This window comes from Culex pipiens, chromosome 3 (genome assembly GCF_016801865.2).
Source record: "Culex pipiens pallens isolate TS chromosome 3, TS_CPP_V2, whole genome shotgun sequence".
NCBI lineage: Eukaryota > Metazoa > Arthropoda > Insecta > Diptera > Culicidae > Culex > Culex pipiens.
In genome coordinates, this window is record NC_068939.1 from 98,746,714 (window position 1) to 98,765,281 (window position 18,568).

General features: G+C 39.2%; 1 protein-coding gene across 2 annotated transcripts in view; it reads left to right on the forward strand.

Moving 5' to 3' along the window:
- The window catches only part of LOC120421410 (heparan sulfate glucosamine 3-O-sulfotransferase 5), a 48,038-nt gene that overhangs the window by 19,682 nt on the left and 9,788 nt on the right, over positions 1-18,568 (forward strand). For both annotated transcript variants that reach the window (XR_005605977.2, XM_039584617.2), the window contains exons 3-7: positions 7,309-7,486; positions 7,621-7,752; positions 7,906-8,121; positions 15,136-15,299; positions 17,806-17,999. Coding sequence is in view for 1 of the 2 variants with exons in the window: in XM_039584617.2 (XP_039440551.1) it covers positions 7,309-7,486; positions 7,621-7,752; positions 7,906-8,121; positions 15,136-15,299; positions 17,806-17,999 (884 nt within the window). In the remaining variant the exon portion in view is untranslated. The remainder of the gene's footprint in view (positions 1-7,308; positions 7,487-7,620; positions 7,753-7,905; positions 8,122-15,135; positions 15,300-17,805; positions 18,000-18,568) is intronic.

Below are 18,568 nucleotides of genomic sequence, written 5' to 3' on the forward strand. Positions count from 1 at the left end.
TGTTCCTGCTTGCCACGTGGTTAGTCAGCGGCTATTTGTGGTGCCACCACCAGCAACCGACAGCGGTCGACAGCTTGTTAATGCTCCAGGGAAACTGCCTTCCTTTCTCATTCCAAAAACGAAGTTAGCACCACGTGGAAAGCTTCCAAAATACAATGTCGATATAGAGGAGAGACCGTTTTCAATTCATTTTCCGGAAGCCCATTCGATTGGGTTTTTCCTCCCGATGCACATTTATCAACCACCTCGGTTTGGCACTGCGGAAAGGCGGGCTCTGGTGATGGCTTCCTTGCCGGTGCCAGTCGGTGCCAGTGGTGTGGGCATGCAGTCCGGCAGTCCGGTTCGAAGAAGTCAGGTGAAAATATATCAAGTTTCAGAGGCATATCGACATGCTGGGGGGTCGTGCCATGGCTTGAAATCGATATCGGTGCTCGATGATTGCATAGTGCATGAACATTTTGAGGCTCAAGATCTCGACGCAGGAAATTAAAATCACGAATTGATAATGAAGTTAGGAAGTCGAGTGATTATACCAGATTGCAATCGTACCGTAGATCAATTCTGTGGAAAGTATTGGGAAAATTTATACTCACAAAAGGGCTCGTTCACAATTCTGATTAAATGCCAAGTTTTTTTTTTGGTTTCCGTACTGATTGGGTACGTTGTGTTCCTTGCACCAGCGCGACTCACAATACATGGCGGAAATTGAGTGTCAACATGTTGGTTTCGTTGACATCAACTTAATTTGTATGGGAAAATGGGAAGGAAAAGCAATGCTGCCTTTACAATTTCACGTCAAATCAGCAGGATCAAAATAAAAAGTGCTCCTAGTTGGTATAAGGGGTATTTGGCCCAATTAGCACCAGGCCTAGGCAAAAGTTGGGTGAGATTATTTCATTACCGTTTTGACTTAACTAATTTCACTCATTGCTCGAAACCACTGCAGAGTTGGCATAAAATTAAGTGAAATCACCTTTTTTTTTGGAAAAATCTCGTGTTCGAGTACATCTAATGAACGTGAAGCACCATGCGTTTCCATAAAACAAAGTACCTTCTAATCATTTTGCTGGAGATGCGTGGTGCCATTGGTACGTTTTGCCATCCTCACTGAGGTAAGGCTATAATCCTGCTCTAAAACTGAACTTAGATGAACTCAGAGACCCACCAGCATGTATACTAATCGACTGTGGATCTAAAACTGGACAAATATCTGTGTATGTGTGTGTATGCAACGAATGTTTTAGTCGGATCTCACATATCGGTATGAGAACTATGCCTGGATCCATCATCCGACTCATAGTTAGTTACACCCAAAGACCGAGCGGGTAGTCCTCCTGAAAAGTAACGTGAGGAAAGTACTATTTTGCGAGAGAGGTCTATAGAGTTATCTACGTGCGCATGTATTGCGTGTACGTACACAAAAAAGTGAGGTTAAAATTTGTACCAGCCAGCAAAACAAATGGTGTGCTAGTGTGTGTGAGATCGGGCTTAGATAGCTCTATACTCTCGCGTGTTCATAGGGGGATGGCGTCGCTATTTTTAAACCCCGTTTTCCACTTTTTCTCCATCGAAACCGACTACTTTATCGACTTCATTTTGCTGGGCGAGATAGGACGCCGTCTATTTTTAGACGATGACTCAGCACTTTTCCACTCTTGCACTTAAAAAAAACCAGATGGCAGCACGATGTAACGCCACGTCCCTATTAGGGTGCCCAGAATATCTGGAGCAACATTTGAAAGGGGCGGTACGACATTGCTCTTACGGCCTTTCGTCCCATTTAAACGCGTGAAATGAAAGGCCGTTTCAGCAATGTCGTACCGCCCTTTCAAATGTTGCTCCAGATAACGTCATGATTCGAATTCCCGGACGCTTCGAAACCCGGACACTTGCTGAAAGTGTCCGGGTTTCGAAGCGTCCGAGAATTCATGACGTTATCTGGAGCAACATTTGAAAGGGCGGTACGACATTGCTGAAACGGCCTTTCTTGTTTTATCAATTATGTGGATATAAGTTCCCATAATTATTGTCTAAGACACATTCCGCCGTGACGTTGCAACGCTTTGATTTTTCTTTTTTCAGTATTTAGGCTGTAACTCAAAAAATACATTGAAAATTCCTATAAGAAACATTGTTGAAACATTATTTTAAGCGAATATTCTATTATTGAGAGGGGAATATGTAGCGTGACGTTGCAACGCGTGACTTTTTCTCAGTCCTGACCCAATTGATGTTTCGCCAATAACTCTGCTCTGTCAAACGACAAATTTGGAGTTCTTCTTCCATTTTTAGTGTAAAATTGGCCAAAAAATTGAATGCAATCATTAGTTTTTCGAAAAATTCAAACCTCGATTTTTAAAGACCACTTACATTTCGTGACGTTGCAACGCTCTGTTTTTGAAAACAGGGTTTTTCGTTGCGTTGCAACGTCACGAAATTTTAGTTTCAAAATAAATCATAGTTTTTGTTAGTTTGAACAACTGTAGGTTAAGATTTTATTATAAGGCATTAATAGACAGTACAAGGACTTGTGAATTGATTGGTCCGCCCATGTTAGACCCCCCCTCCTCCCCCTATACCGCTTTCACAGTAGCAGTACAATTTACGAAGTTTTCCAAAGCGTTTTCAATGTAAAAATAAATATTTGTATTATTCCATTATCACTAAGGACACCTCCCTCCCCACTTTCCCCTCCTCTATCCATGTAATGGGACGTCCATGCATTACGTAACGGCGTAATATCAAGGAGGGGGGAGGGGGCGTTTGCGGATTTATACAAAAAAATGTATAGGAAATGTATTACCAGGGGGTGGAGGGGGTCTAAAAATAAAAATGTTTTGTTACGTAATGCAAGAACGCTCCCTTAATATTGTAATGGTTTTGAGCAATTTATAAAACACGTGGAAGTTTTAAAAGGGAGAAGGAGCTTCAAGTTTTCAGGAGGGCTGAAATTTACAAGAAAGTGCCCATATCGATTGTTGATGGCCCCTAAGGGGTGATCTGCAAACAACGTAACTTATTTTGTTGACTTTTGTGCTTTTTAAATTAAATTTGAGGAAACAATAAAACTGTTAACCTACGCAACATAACATTTTGAATTGCGAACAACTAAACGTTGCATACATCTTATTTAGGTAAGGGTTCGTCCAACAACAAAGTAACAAAAGTTTGTAAAAATAAAAAACAATCAAATCACGTGATTTTTATTGTTTAGTTAATGTCACTGTAATTTGGCCTACATAAGGGTGTGGGATAAAAAAATCAATGCGTTGTATTAGAATGAACCCTCACGTAAATCAGTTTATCATAAAGGGGCCATCCAGTAACCACGTGATTACTTTTTAGAAAATTTTAGAATTTTCCCCCCTTGTGAACATCGGTCAATTTTGATTTGTTCAACAAGTTTCATAAAATACCTGCTTTTATCGAGTTGCATACAAACTTAAGTAACGAGATTTGTGAATGACCCATATACAATTCTTCTGTAAATATGCTCGGAAACATTATATAAAAAATATACAATATTTAGTATCCTTTTATCTTCAAAAACCAACTACGCATACACCTTTTTTGCCATGTGACCAATATGATTTAAAATTTCGTGACGTTGCAACGCAAACTTAAACCTGTTGTAACTTTGGATCTAGACAACCAATTTAGTCGCTCTAGGTTGCATTTGAAAGCTCTTTCCAAGTACAAAGAGCATCCAATATATCAAAATGATTGAATGTTTAGTTATCTGTTGTCATAAACAACTGTCCCTTTTTCGTGACGTTGCAACGCAATAAAATGGTAAACTTACACTAGTTTGAAAAAATACTTAACTTAAGATAAACTGCAAATCCATGACATTTCCGTTTAGTACATTTAAAAACCTACAAAATGCAATGAATAGAATAATTTTTGGATTTTATTTCGCTGAAAACCAGGAGTTTTAAGAAAAATGTTTTAAAACGATGATTTTATCACGAATTGATGCATCACTTAATGAACTTGTACAAAATGATATTCAAATGATCAATTAATGAAAACCATGATTTTTGAAGCTTCAAGTAGTCTAGAATCGAGGAAAAATATCCAAATAGCTCATACACGCTTTTCAAAATTTCATCCTAAGGTGTACATTGCCGGAGAATGTGTCCTAAACTGTGTTGTTTGATGAATTCTAACATCAACTTTCATTTCAAAAATGTTTGGACGCTGTGGCCAATGCTAAAAAAATTAAAATAAATTAAATCATGTGATTACCAAAACTGTGAAACATTTCTGCTGAAAAATTTCATAGGCGTCCGAAGCACCGGGAAGGCAAAGCAGAAATTTTTGGTTCTGGTTTTCTTAAATTCTAGCAACTTTTTATACCAAATATCAATTATTTGATGTTAACATCTTATTTGAGACCTAAAGAATAACATTCACTAAAATTTCGGCCCAAATTTGTGCGATTCATAAGTAAAATCGAGTGTCCGGATTTCGAATCAACATTCATCAGTGTCCGGGATTCGAAGCACAACAAGTCATTTTGATTTGGAAATTCTGAGGAAAAATGGTTAGAAAAGACATATTTTGCATGCATTCTCTTTATATTAACTGTTTTTACTACCTCCTGATGATATTTCTACATTTCTAACTTATTACATGATTATTTGCCAGCTATAACAAAAATGATATGCTACTAAGTGTCCGGATTTCGAATCATGACGTTATTGTTCCTTGAGCTATTTTAGGACTCTGAGCCAAACATGAGCAAAATCGGTCAACATTTACCCACTGATACTCGAACTTTTTTAAGGTTTGGTCTGCACGGAGCGCTACTTCATCAAATATTCCCAAAAGTGTGATTCTTATAGAAAATTTAATTCTCTACAACTTTGAACAACATACAAAAGCTGTAAAACTCGATCCTGAAAAGTTATTAGCGATTCGATCAAGTCATTTTCGTATGAAAAGCTTTTTTTTCATCAACTTAAGGCTCGGATATCAATGGGTTAATATTGACCAATTTTTTCTCAAAATTGGCACATATGCTTAAAATAAACCAAAAAACAGTTTTCCATTTGTGGAGCTGGGGGTCATTTTTCTGGGCACATAATTGAAACAGTTCATCCCATTGACTTATATGGGCAAATGACCGCCACTAAGTCACCGAACCATGGTGGCCGATACGGTAAAGGCGCGGTTCAATATGCCGACGGTCTTGGTATCGACACTTTTTTTGAACGGTGATCATTTTGGGAAATGAACCCATGGGTACACCCAGTTCTGGAGATCCATTTGGCGTACCAGTGCGAAATAATAATCAAAATAAGATTCCTCAACAACACTGGCAACCTTTTCTCAGAACTTACTGCAGCAGCTGCTCTGCAAACTGTCATCGAAAAAGTAATTCTACGAATACAAATAATTGCAGATATGGCAGCCCTGTTTCAATGTTTCAAGTTATATACTTTTCTGAGGTAATAAAACAATCTTCCAAACGTGTCTATGACCACTTAGGTGATACAGTTATACTTCATGTGCACTTATCTCAGAAATTACAAAAAATCGTTGAGGTGCTCGATAAATGCAAATACCTAAACGCACTGATTTTACAGGTTTAATTCCTTTTTAATGATGCACATTACCCAGAATTTTTTGCATCTAGAATTCTATTACACACATTTTAGTATCATGGTGATATTTAGGATCAAGCTCCGCACACCTAGGGAATCAAGTCTTGTAATACTATGCAGAAACGAATGATTTTGTTAAAACCTAATGTGCCGGCACTTTTCCCCTTTTTTCACGTACAGTGCAACAAATTGATGTCGGGTTCTGAACAACGCTGGCGAAGTTTGTGTTGGGTAGTTGGATTTGCATGTGAATGCAAGTAGTACACGTGAGTCATGTAGTTCCAGTCAGTGGGCCTTGCCGATACGTGTGGTCGTACATAGTAGGAATTCAATTATTGTATGCACGGACCAAGACGAAGCACGCAGCTGATTCGTCCAAAAATGCAATGTGCTTGTATTGTGAGGCTTGGTTTGGGAGCAACAGCCGTGGTTCGTGATGCAATTATGCACATATTACCTTCCGTTACACTTGTATATGGTAATAATTCCAAGGTGCGCACTTAACAGTCGGTATCCAAATAGTAAGGTGAACTCTAGTTGTACTCATTATTCTGAAGTTTTCTATACTTCGTCAAGTGTTCATATTCCTAACTGAGTCTGGTGATAACAAGTCCTGTTGAAAAGTGTATCCAACACGGTATGGGCAACGCAACCACTATGTGTAGCATTAGCCTGCATTAAATTGTTGCACATCCACCAAACGACTTGCTCCATCAACAAGAGCATAGCATTCAAATGACCTGGGCCTGGCTTAGCTTTTTCAGGAGCAACACGTTGCTCATGTTTGTGATATGGATACATACATGCATGTGTGCTTGGTTCGTCATCGCCGTCCTCGTTCCGTTTCAAGTTTCGAATTTTGCTGCACGTGGCCCGAAGGTATTGAGCAGTTGGTAGAAAGAAGACGAAGAGTGCGGTTGGTTATTGTTGTGTTTGCTACACAGTCTGTTGCACCTTCACCCCAACCTAAATGTGCTGAAATTGGCAAACATGGTTGATTTTCTGTGTGGCGTTGTGCAACTTCCACTTGATTGACATGACAGTGGTTGTTATTAGATATGACAAATTTAATTTGATTTTTTTTGGATCAATTGTAATAGCACAGATAAAAAGACGTGAGTTATTTTTCTTCAACTCAAAAATGTAAAAATGACCAACATGTCATTGACTCATTGTCCGTAAAAGGTTAAACTAAACTTTTATGTTACGCATTAGAAAAAATATTTATTATTGTTTTTAAAGCGCAGCATACCCCGGATGGCGTAATGAAAAAGGGCTTTAAGCAACCACAAACTCTGTTCCCAATTAATGTGCTGTTGAAAGGTAGTCCACATCTCAGCTTAAGATAGTAATTTTACACAAGTAATGCTTAAACAACGAAATGGATTAAACAAAATGAAATTCAGTCTGTTAACACCCTGCAAGTGCGAGTTTTGTAAATATTATGAAATAAAGAAAATGAGACATGAGCAGAAACATTTTTCGAAAATTATCCCAAGCTACCTGCTCTGAAAATCTGTATCTATCTATTCTATTCCCTCAACTGACAACTGTGTGATAAATGTAAATAAAATTGATTGCAAAACTGTTTCTGACACTGGCAAAAGCCCTTCCTGGAACTGTATCAATCAAAATGTCGTTCTGGGCTAATTCTGCAACTAAAAAACTATGTTTCCTTTCATTTCTGTTCCCATTTCAGATGGTTACCCAAAACGGCTATGAGGCCCATCGGGCCACCAGAATCTTCCCACTCAGAGTGCGTCCTCGTCGTAGGCGTATCCCGTCCTAAGCTAGCGGCTTTATTCTTATCGGTTATGTTGTTATCTTTGTTTCTTACGTTTCACATTCTGTACGACAGCGCAGTCTACAGCATTCAGGTGAGTTGTATAAAGTTTTTATTTGTGTTTTAAAAAATAGAAAAAAATCTTATTGAACAGAAAAAATATTCTTCTTAAAATCTTTTTTAACTCAACAGTTACATCAACTTAACTTTATTTCCGTTCCATTTCAGGCTGCAACGGCCATATCCGAAAACAAGATCGCCATATTAACAAATCACATTCCGAATCCACCGGTGATTAATCATCCTGTGGTGTTCCCCAACAGGATCCATTTTCCCAAGACGAGTAGAAGGCTTCCGCAGGTAATTTATTGGCAGTTGAATTTATTGTTGGAAATTGCACTCATATCGTAAAATGTGCTTCCTTTCTCTGTTTCCATTTCAACTGCTCGAATTTCCCCTGGCTCTCTACTTCCAACAAAACAAAAAAAAAACACATAATTGGGCACCCACCAGTGTTTGATAATCGGGGTGAGGAAATGTGGAACACGTGCCCTGCTGGAGATGCTGTACTTGCACCCAAGGATTCAGAAGGCGGCGGGCGAGATCCATTTCTTCGACCGCGACGAAAACTATCTCAAGGGACTGGAGTGGTACCGGAAGAAGATGCCCCACTCGTTCCGTGGACAGATTACCATCGAGAAAAGTCCCAGCTACTTCGTGACACCCGAGGTGAGTGTACAGTTGGGGTTCGTGCCGTTTTTCAGGGTTCTATTTTTGTGGTTTTCTGCGCTTTGTCCTTTCAGACATTCACGTGGAATCGATTTAAAATTCAACGTAACTGTCGCGCCTCGGGCACTGATAAGCATTTTAAATCCCACTTGTCTTCTGAACGGAGCCGGGGCCGGTGAAGGTTAATTTATGTGCTCCGGCATTCTTCTTTGCTGTTGGAGAAGTATTCCATTGTACTTTGCTGACGAAATCCAATTTAAAGCTATGGTCAACTGAATGTGCTCGTAAACTTTATGACCTTGGGATATTTTTATCTCTGTCTATAATCCCTATGCTCACATCTGTCTCAATTTGATGTAAATTTAACAAATCTCGGCAAGTTTGTAACGAGACCTTAGTGCCATTCGCAAACAACTTGTTTTAGCTTCATCTTTCGAGCATAGCCTGTACTCCTGCTCAACGTTTTGCAAAATAGTATCACTCAATTTTCGGAAATTAACAACTGCATATTTATTTCTTTTATATAAACAAATCCCTAATCATTGGATTTTTTAAAAAGATTGTACATTATTTAAATATTTAATATTTAATAATCCCAAGTAGCAATTGAAATGCTTTATATTCTTATATGGTTTTAAAAAAGTTTTAATAAATGCAACAATGTTTTATAAAAACTTTTATCAAAGCAAACAGGTTTTCATCTCGCATAACCTTCAACATATTTTCAAGGTTTCTTCAAGACTTGATTAGGAATTCTACTTTGAAGTTTTAATTCAGTTTTTAAGTTACACTTCGAGATTTCCTGAAGAATATATGGCGCAGCTTGAATATCTTGACGAAGTCTGCAATAAATCTTTTGCGTCTTAATAAGGAATTTGACCAATCTTGTTGGTTTTGAACTGTCACCTCAACTTATTCAGTTGTAGAACGAGAAACACAGTGCAAGGAGATAAATTACTTTGATCCAGCTTTTAAGTGCAGCTACAAGTGATTCCATAATACAAAGTTTTCAAAAGTTTGTAAAGAATAATAAAAAGAATAAATTGGTGGTTTTGGTTGTGTTTTTTTTTGCGAAAAGATTTTTTGATTACCGTTTTTTCCAGAATGTATTATTGGGTACTATTTGTGCATTTCAGAAATGGCGCCTGTGCAGTTGTTGCTTAATATTATTTTTATGTTATGTTATGTTATTTTTCGCAATTTATAACAACTGAACAAGGCGTTTCACACATTTTGTTTTGTGTGGCGTTTCTCGCAGACTTTTTATTGAAAACTTTTAAGGCTTGATCAGAACCTTATAAAGTGCTTATGGTTTACAAATAGAAATTGATATAACTTTGAATTCTACAAGTTTTCTTGTATAAAGCCATCAAGCTTTTATTCTGTGTATTGCTACGCGCTGTCATTTGCAATTTGTTGGTGCTGTTTAAGTGAGTTAAGCAAACGGGAGTGATAATTGCGCTGTTGAGTCGGATGAAGAAATCCGGTAACCGATCAGTATGGACAGTTTCACGCAGATGGGGCGGGTCAAGTTTACGCCGGTAGATCCAGTGAATGAAGGTCAGGGTGTTTTCTCCAAGGACGTCGCTTGTCTTCAGGAGACGAAGCAGGAGATGATGGAATTTGTCGAATTGAAGGCACCGGATCGGCTGGGGCAAAGGCTCTTAAAGGTGCTCTACCTCTGGGTTCACCTGAGTGTGTTGGCGAAATCGGTGGCCATTCAGGCGCAGGTTCCTTCCTCAGCATGAGCTGATCGGAATGTATTGAAATGATTGGCGGCCTAGGAGCGGCTCGTGTCTGAGATCTGTTCAAAGAGACCCGCATGCGGATTCCGTGCATAACCTACATTGACGAGGTGGACGCCACTGGACGGCAACGCGACGGTGGATGTAGCTTCGGCGGATGTGTTATTCGAACAAATAAATACCTTTGAAATGCAAGCGTATGTTTTTTTATTCGGTTATTTCCAAATTCAAGTTGTCCACCACCGATGGCGATCTTTTTGCAGCTGAGAAAACACGCATGCGCTGCGTCCTCGCCTTGTGCGATTTGATCTTGATGAAAGCCATGATAAAACATTTTGGATCTGATTATAGCCGTTACAAAACTTCTATAAATCTCGTAAGTCTTGGCAAGTTTTGAGCCACTCTTGTTCAAGAAGGAATGGATTTGAAATAGATTTGAACAAGAACATTTATATTTCATGAACTTCGCCATGTTGCTGAAAGGTGCGAGCAGCCGAAATGCACAGCCATATTGAATTTGGGAGCAACAATATGCTAAAACATTGATTTTTTGAAAAAAATCTAAGCTTTTTTTAGTGAATCGAAAGTGCGCATAATAGTTTTTCGAGCTATCTTCGAAAATTGGTCGATGAAATTATGTTGGCATAACTATCATAGTTTATTATGTATTGAAACTCAACACATTTATATTAGTAACAATAATAATTTGACATCAAATAATTATTATCTGCAGGGTTGATGAATAGACACACACGAATTTTCTAAGTGTACTTTGATTTGGCTCTGCACATGACAAATTGCTGAGCAGTGCGCGTGCTTATGTTAAGCACGCAGTGCTTATGATTTCGCGTGCCTATATTTAAATTACAGTTTTAAACACAGACACATCGTTTTTAATCAACGAACTCGATGAGAGTTGGTCCAAGCTCAAACTGGTGTGATAAATTGGCCTTATCAGTAAACGGTTCCCAAAATCCGAGTACTTCAAAAACATAAAACATGTTTACGGTTAAATTTTTAGAGCGCAGATTATCAAAATAGCTATCGCCTTGCCATCGTTGGAACCAAGAGGCCAGTCACAGAGCATCCACCTTGCCACGGATTTGTCGGACTAGGTTGCATGAATCAGTAAAAGGACTACAATCCGTAGTCTAGTGGTCGACTACCCTCAAGCTGCTGACCTTACCTTCAAAGTAGGGTCACTCGCATAAGCAAGTGCTGGGGCCGCCACAGAGCGATGGCGAATAGCCAAGACGCCTACCTGTTGGATCTAGCAAAGCCCGCTGGTCATCCATAAACCCGGAACCGGCATGAAGTCCATAAACGAAGCCATCCGCGGAAATCAGCGATGGAAACTGCATCCGGCAACTTAAGACAGGATTATCGCAGCCAACATCAGGCCTCTGAATCGACAAATAACACTCCCGGCTAGACTGAAATGTCGATTTGATTTGCCGTCGAATTTTCCATTATTTTATGCGTTTCATTCTCAATCTAAAACATAAAAGAGCTTTTTAATGTTATCCCACAATTAAAAATTATTATTTTACAAACCTCTTATTGAAATTTAAAAAAAGTCCGCTTGAAAATAAGCACACGTGCAGTTATGTGCTTGTCAAGTGACGTGCTTACCAGAAAAGTAAGCACGAGAAAAGAAAATTGTGACGTGCATCACCATAGACACTGAAAAACATGCGTGCTTGGTGACGACTTGATACCCGTCTCCTATGATTTAAGCACGACACCGTGCATATCAATCAACCCTGCACAGACTACAAGAAAACCTTTTTCGAAGCCAATCAGTTTTATTCATGCTTTCAAGAGATCTATAGAGTTTTTATAAAACACACAATAAAACATTTATGTCTCACGATGCTCCTCAATAATACTCTGGACAACCTCCTAAAATGGTCCATTTTGGTTTTAATGTTGATTTAACTCGTTTTTAACTCAGCATGTAGGACTAAATGGCATTTCGTTGAAATTTACTTGAGAACTCTTCAGAATCTCTTTGAAACTATATCAAAACTAAAATTGTTACTTGGGAATGTTAAATTTTACATGCACCTTAAACAGGACAACAATCGTCTATGAGAATCATGGCCACGAGCCGGGAGGATAATGGTAACGTTTACGGATAAAGAGAATCAAGCTTGAGATGGCCGGGAAAGTTATGATCTTGAGCACTAGCGTGTCCAGCTTTTTGAGAAAGGTGGGACAATAATATGGACTTTTCGAAAATTTCAACATTTGTGGACACCCCCTGCCCAGATTTAGAACAAATTTCTGAGGATGGTGGGGCAGTTGCCCCACCCTGTGCATGCTAGTGATCTTGAGTTCACTTCCAAAAAAATATCACCCGTCTGAAACAAAATCGCAAAAATTGTTGACTATGGGAATCGCTCAAGATACCTCTAACAGACTAACCCAATGACTTAACTGCCCCGGCCACGAAAGCTTGGTGTGATAAGAAGTCACTTAGCTGAGATTTATTGTTTCAATTAACGAATGAACAGATGAACACATTTGTATTGGGGTGAGTTGGTGGCATAATTCACCGGTGTGTGTGTGTGTGTGTGTGTGTGTGTGTGTGTGTGTGTGTGTATTTGTGTGTGGTCCAATACAATACCCGCTGACCGGTAGCGATATTATGGGAAAGTATAGTTTCTCTCAGACTTTGTATATTCTGAATGCTGATACAACTTATCTCAGTCCCGGGTATTAGGTGGTGATAGCCCTCGCGCTGCTTCCAACGACCCGTTTTAGAATGACAGAGCTCCTTGCGGTCCAATTCCGAGGTAGACTTCCAATCCCGTCGGGCAAATCAGGGATCAGCGCGTATTTAATATGAGAAGATAACATGTTTTAACGCTACGGATCATTTCACTGCTAAAGTGTAAACCAAAGGCGTGAGTTTGAATCCCACCTGATTCATTTTCGTTTTTGTTCATATTCAAAGTTCAAATTTCTGATTCCAAATTGCAAAGGTACCGACCGGGATTTGATTCATGAACCTTCTGCTTGTGAGGCAGAAGCCGTAACCATTAAGCCACGAAGTCGGTTAGTTGGTGGCATAATTCACCGGAGTTAATTAAGGCTCTGGAAGGCATCATTCCCGGTCGGTCATTTGGCTGCCATGATTGTTTTAGAAAAACATTCAAATCTTGATTCAGAATGTATCAACCAAAAAATGGTTTTCTTTGTATTGTTTATGGAAGCCTTTTACGTATCGTGATTATTTTTTTCATTTCAATTTACTATTTCTGGATTCTGAATTCAAAACCATCATTGATAGTCATTGCCCCAAAAATGAAGGACACCTTCTACCGCCTTAAAGGCTTTCAATATGATTTGAGAGAACTCTTGACCTTGTACTTTGGGTGTTTTGTCTCAAGTTTCAAAGCCTTACAACATTAAACATACTAATGTTTACACTTCAACGTGGTGCGATGCTCCTGCGATGTATCGTGAAGTGGAAACAAACATTAAATACCAGTGTTCACTCTGTGCTTTAACCCTATTACTCGACGATTTCCAGGTTTGTTGTTTCGTCATTTGATTTATGTGTTTATCCAGATAGTAATTTCAGATTCGAATGCAGTTTCGTTCGAATTAACGAATCCATTATGTATGCTGTTTGAAATGATTTATTAACTAAAACAATAAAACAAACATCACATTTTAATTTGCAATAATATAACAAATGTTTTCTTAAGAAGACTTTGTGTTGAAAAAAACGAAAGGGCTGTGGCTTTCTCAACGCTGACCTTTGCATAAGTTAATTTTCTCCAAACACGAACAGAATGAGTGCCATATTCCTGTGTGACCACACGCACACACACAGCATGCACGTTACACGCATCCACCAATCGGTGAAGAATAGAAATTCCGTTACCGATTTTTTGGAGCAACCACTTTGGACGTGAGTGAGGCTTCGATTTTCCTCCTTTTATGCTTTCTTTACTGAAAAAAAAAACTGAACTCCGTGACTTGGCCACGCTCGAACTGCGTGGGACAGGTTGTACCATTTTTGCTTTCTCCTTCCATTGTGTGTATGTACACCGGTTCGTGTTGTTTATAATTTTCCGGCAGTGACTGGCCAGAAAGAGCGACTGTCGGTTCCTGATGGGAGGTGGGAACCGGCCGGTGATAATGATGGGGGAATTGAAGCCACTTGGGCAGCTGGTGAAATTGGGCGCGCTTTTGCAACTCATTGAGGGTTGATTATTTGTTTTGCTTGCGTACTGAACTGCGTGAAATTTGACACATTGTTGTTGGTCTTTTGAACATAAATTAAATACGGTATTCGACAAAAACGAACAACGAAGCGTCTCCATTGAAATCGTCAGCTGATGTTGATTACTCAACTATTTTGTTTACAAAAAATAAAACGATCTGCTTTATGACATAATTATACTAATTATTATACCATTTGCGACCTTATGTAATCATTTAGAAAGCAAACCCAAACGAATGCCCAACTGTCCAAGCATGGGCTCTCATCCCAAGGGGTTGGAAACTCTTAGAGCTATATGTAATTATTATGTTAACCAGTATATCAAAATATTTGTTAGTATACTTATTATTTTCTTTACATATCGTAAGTATACTAACCAATATACTGAGAGTATCTTAATATACTAAAAGATTATTTCTTTTCGGTTAGTATACTAACAAGTATACTGGAATATCGTTAGTATACTCAATATTCTTAAGTAATATTAGAGTTTCCAGCCCCTTGTCTCATCCCTTATTTTAGGAATTCGATCCAACGACGTCAGAACAATGCTCTGCAAATAAAGCGTTATATTTGCGAGTATGCAACGCGAACTGTTCGTTCTTCTGTCTTTGGAAAGCACGAATTGCATTATTTAGGTTGTGTCAGTTGTTGAATTATCAACAGTTGCGATTGCACTCCAACCGAAAACAATCGAAAGTCAGCCAGACTGTGCTGTTGCTTTGGGCTACACAATGGCTTATTATTCATATCAGTTGCGGTTCAAAGTGCCATTACCAGCCATTGTTAGAGCAATATCCAGACGAAGGGTATCAAAAAGACAAAATTCAGTTTTATCCATCGGTATTGCTATAAATTTATTCACTGATGAGTTGAATCAGCCTCGAGAGACAATTGCATAACGTCTAAAACTGTTTAGAATAGCAATTCGATATATATTTATTATTTATATAAAAAGAACGAACAAGTTTTCTGAATTTAATGCAAATCGAATCAGACGTTAACCCTTAATGATTGTTATTTATTTTGCAGGTCCCCGAACGCGTCCGGGCGATGAATGCCACCATTAAGCTGTTGCTAATCGTGCGAGAACCGGTGACACGGGCGATATCGGACTACACTCAGCTCCGGAGCCACGCGGCGACGGCGACGTTACCGCAGCAACAAAGTCTCTCTTCCACGTCGCCACTGTCGAGGTAGGTTTGAGAGGAACTAAATCACATATGTTCAAATATTGAGTTCAGCGTGCCTTCACACAAACACAAACATTCATAAAATTCTGTACCAAAAATCATAAATTATATCATTGAAATTTTTATGAAATATCATTTTGGATGCGACCGCATTGGGAGGGAAGATTTTGAAACATTTAGAATTTTTGGAGATTGTTGTATCGAAAGATGGATTTTTCAAGAGGTTATTTTTGGCCACAAACTAATCTCAAGTTTAGACAGCTGCCAAAATCACAGGATATGTTCTAGGAACGAGATTTGTTCAGCAAAGTTTTCTAAAAATGGTCCCTACACAACCCAAACACCTTCAACAGAATTCATTTTATGTGAAAAAATCTTGAGCAATTGCTCAATGCGTCAAAAAATCACTTTTAACCAAAGCCACAAGTAAATAATTATCACTTAAATGGGCCTTACTTAACAATATTTTTTCTGTGTACTCTTTTTCCTGAAAAATTAGATAAGTTGAAACACCTAAACAGCCGGAACCGTGGTGTATGAGTAAGCGTTGTTGCCTTTCACCCAGTCGGCCTGGGTTCGATCCCAGAAGCTCCCAGTGACATTTTTCGAGACTAGATTTGTCCGTCGGACGGGGAAGTAAATGTTGGCCCGGTCTAACCTAAATGTTAGGTCGTTAGCTCAATCCAGGTGTAAGAGTCGTCTCCCTGGGTCCTGTCTCGGTGGAGTCGTTGGTAGACAGTTGGACTCACAATACAAAGGTCGTTAGTTCGAATCCCGGAGTGGATGGAAGCTTAACTGTAAGAAGAGGTTTGCAATTGCCTCAACAATCAAGCCTTTCGACACCTAGTTTCGAGTAGGAATCTCGCAATCGAGAACGGCAAGGCCAATGCACAGCAAAAAAAAAGTTGAATTTGGGAATGTTGAAAATTTGATAGGTTACCTCTTTTTAAAGTAATATTACAATGTGTAAAAATGTGAACCTGATGAATATTCACCAGAAACTGATGAAAATTCATCTTTTTCTTATGTAATATTACACATTTTTTGACACAAAGTCTATCACCATTTCCTTATGACAATTTGATTTGATTTTTTAAACACCTCAAATCACCTTAACACCAAGTTGTTTTTTTGCATACCAGTTTAAGAAATCATGAAAACTTAATTGACGATTTGTTAAATTCAGGAAATTAGCAATTTTCTATTTTTCAATTAATGAATCCTTATAGAAACAAATTTTATTATTTTTTTAACAGTGTGGGTAAATAAATCTACTTTTGCAATTCTCAGGTCCGAATTTTCTCAATTTTATTGCTTATTCGTGTTTCTTTTCGTAACGTGTTGACAACATGTACCCCATTGATGTATTGTTTGCGCTCGATTAGGCATTGATCCAGTCGTTTGGCCGATATTAACGAAAGCGCATTAATTTTATGGCGCATTCCAAATGTCAGCGAGCAGCAACGTACAATAAATAAAAATAAAATCATCAACGTTATGTAATATTCAATTGAACGACTGCCGAACGACTGATGACCTCCTGGCGGCGGCGTCGTCGTTGCCGGTCGATACCACCCGGTTCCAAGGTTAGGCCAAACCGCAGTTTGTTTTGGACGACGACCACTGCTCCGGACCAGTAATAAAATGATTGTTCGAGACGGAAGCTATAAAACTGAGAACGAACGCACACAGGAAAATGCTCACAAACCGCCATCATCGCCGGCTTTTGGTTCGGTAATGGGACGACCGGATTATGCACTAAATAAAGCTTATTAAGGGCACTTTTGTGGCGTGAGTGATGGAAAACAGAAGCTTACCTGGTGCTGAGCTGTATCCGCGGTGAAACGTGATTGGATGTGTGTCGACTGTGTGTAGGAGCATTTTCCGAGAATTTTCAATTTTTGTATACCATGCAACCTTCCAGTTCTGGGAAAATTGAATTATCAAGTACACGAGTATTGCGTGAAAAGCTGACAATTTCCTAAAAACATTTGATTGAGCTATCCACCTTGAGTTGTGACAGTTACATTGCTAGTTGGTCCCTAATTACATTCTATTCCATGTTACGGAACACGGTTGATGACACTCCATGTATCGGCCATAAGTCTATTTCCGTTCGTTGCCCATGTACAACGCCCCCAAAAAAAAATACACAAACCCACACCCACGTCCAAACCGACCCCAGAAGTAACCGTGGCCGACCGAGTTCCAGCGAAATGTGACTTTAGCCAGCGCGCTCGGCAAGTGGAGTTCCAAAGAAAAGCATTAGCTCATACATTATTCACGGTAATTCAACAGATTATATTTAGAAGAAAAGTGTCGGCTCACGCGGACTTCAATATTTCAAAGCATGGCCTAATGGTCGTACCCGGGGGCATAATTTGTACGTTATTTAATTTCAATTTACAGGAAAATCATATTCCGCCTGCAACATCTTACTCTCCGATACTGAAATACTTTTTTTATTCTTTTCTTTCTTCCTTTTCTTGTGCCACGCGCGCCCACGCAGGTCGTTTGAAGATTTGGCAATTCTGCCGAATGGAACCGTTAACGAAGCGTATCGACCGCTGGCGATATCACAGTATCACGTCCACGTGCACAGGTGGTTGGAGGTCTTCTCGCGGGAGCAATTACTCGTTGTCAACGGTGACCAGTTGATAGAGGACCCGGTGTCACAGCTGCGACGGATCGAGGATTTTTTAGGTGAGTGAATATTGAGTCGAGGCGAGACGATGATGATGCGTAATTTTTGGTTTAGTTTTCAGCGAACTTTTCTGGCCATCGTTTTTTGTGATGAACGGACATAAATTAGTAAATTAAATCAGCTGAAAAGGACGCGATGTATTAAGTGCTTTTACTTTGGGATTAATCTGTAACTTTATGTTTGCTTACCATATTCAAATTTCCTAAACATATTTTTATAATTACTGTTATTGCCGAATTCCTCTTAACTGATTACCTGGCAGCCTAAACCATTCGAATAACATTCGTAAAAATACTTTCTTTTTCGGAGAATTGGTCACGAGTGGGTCCACTTCCAGCATTCTGTTTTCTGCGAAATTCCAATCAAGGGGTGATAAATTTGCAATGCCCAATAATTACAAAAGTTTCTCTCTTTGCCAGCCTGTTCATGCGACCGCCCGACCTGATCTTGATGGGACAAAACTTGAAGTGGTCACCTCCGGGGGTCTTCGAGTGTCAACTTGAACCAAGTTTTCCCCACTTGAACTGTGTGTCTGCTTGGGAGAGAGCGAGAGAGACAAGGAAAGAAA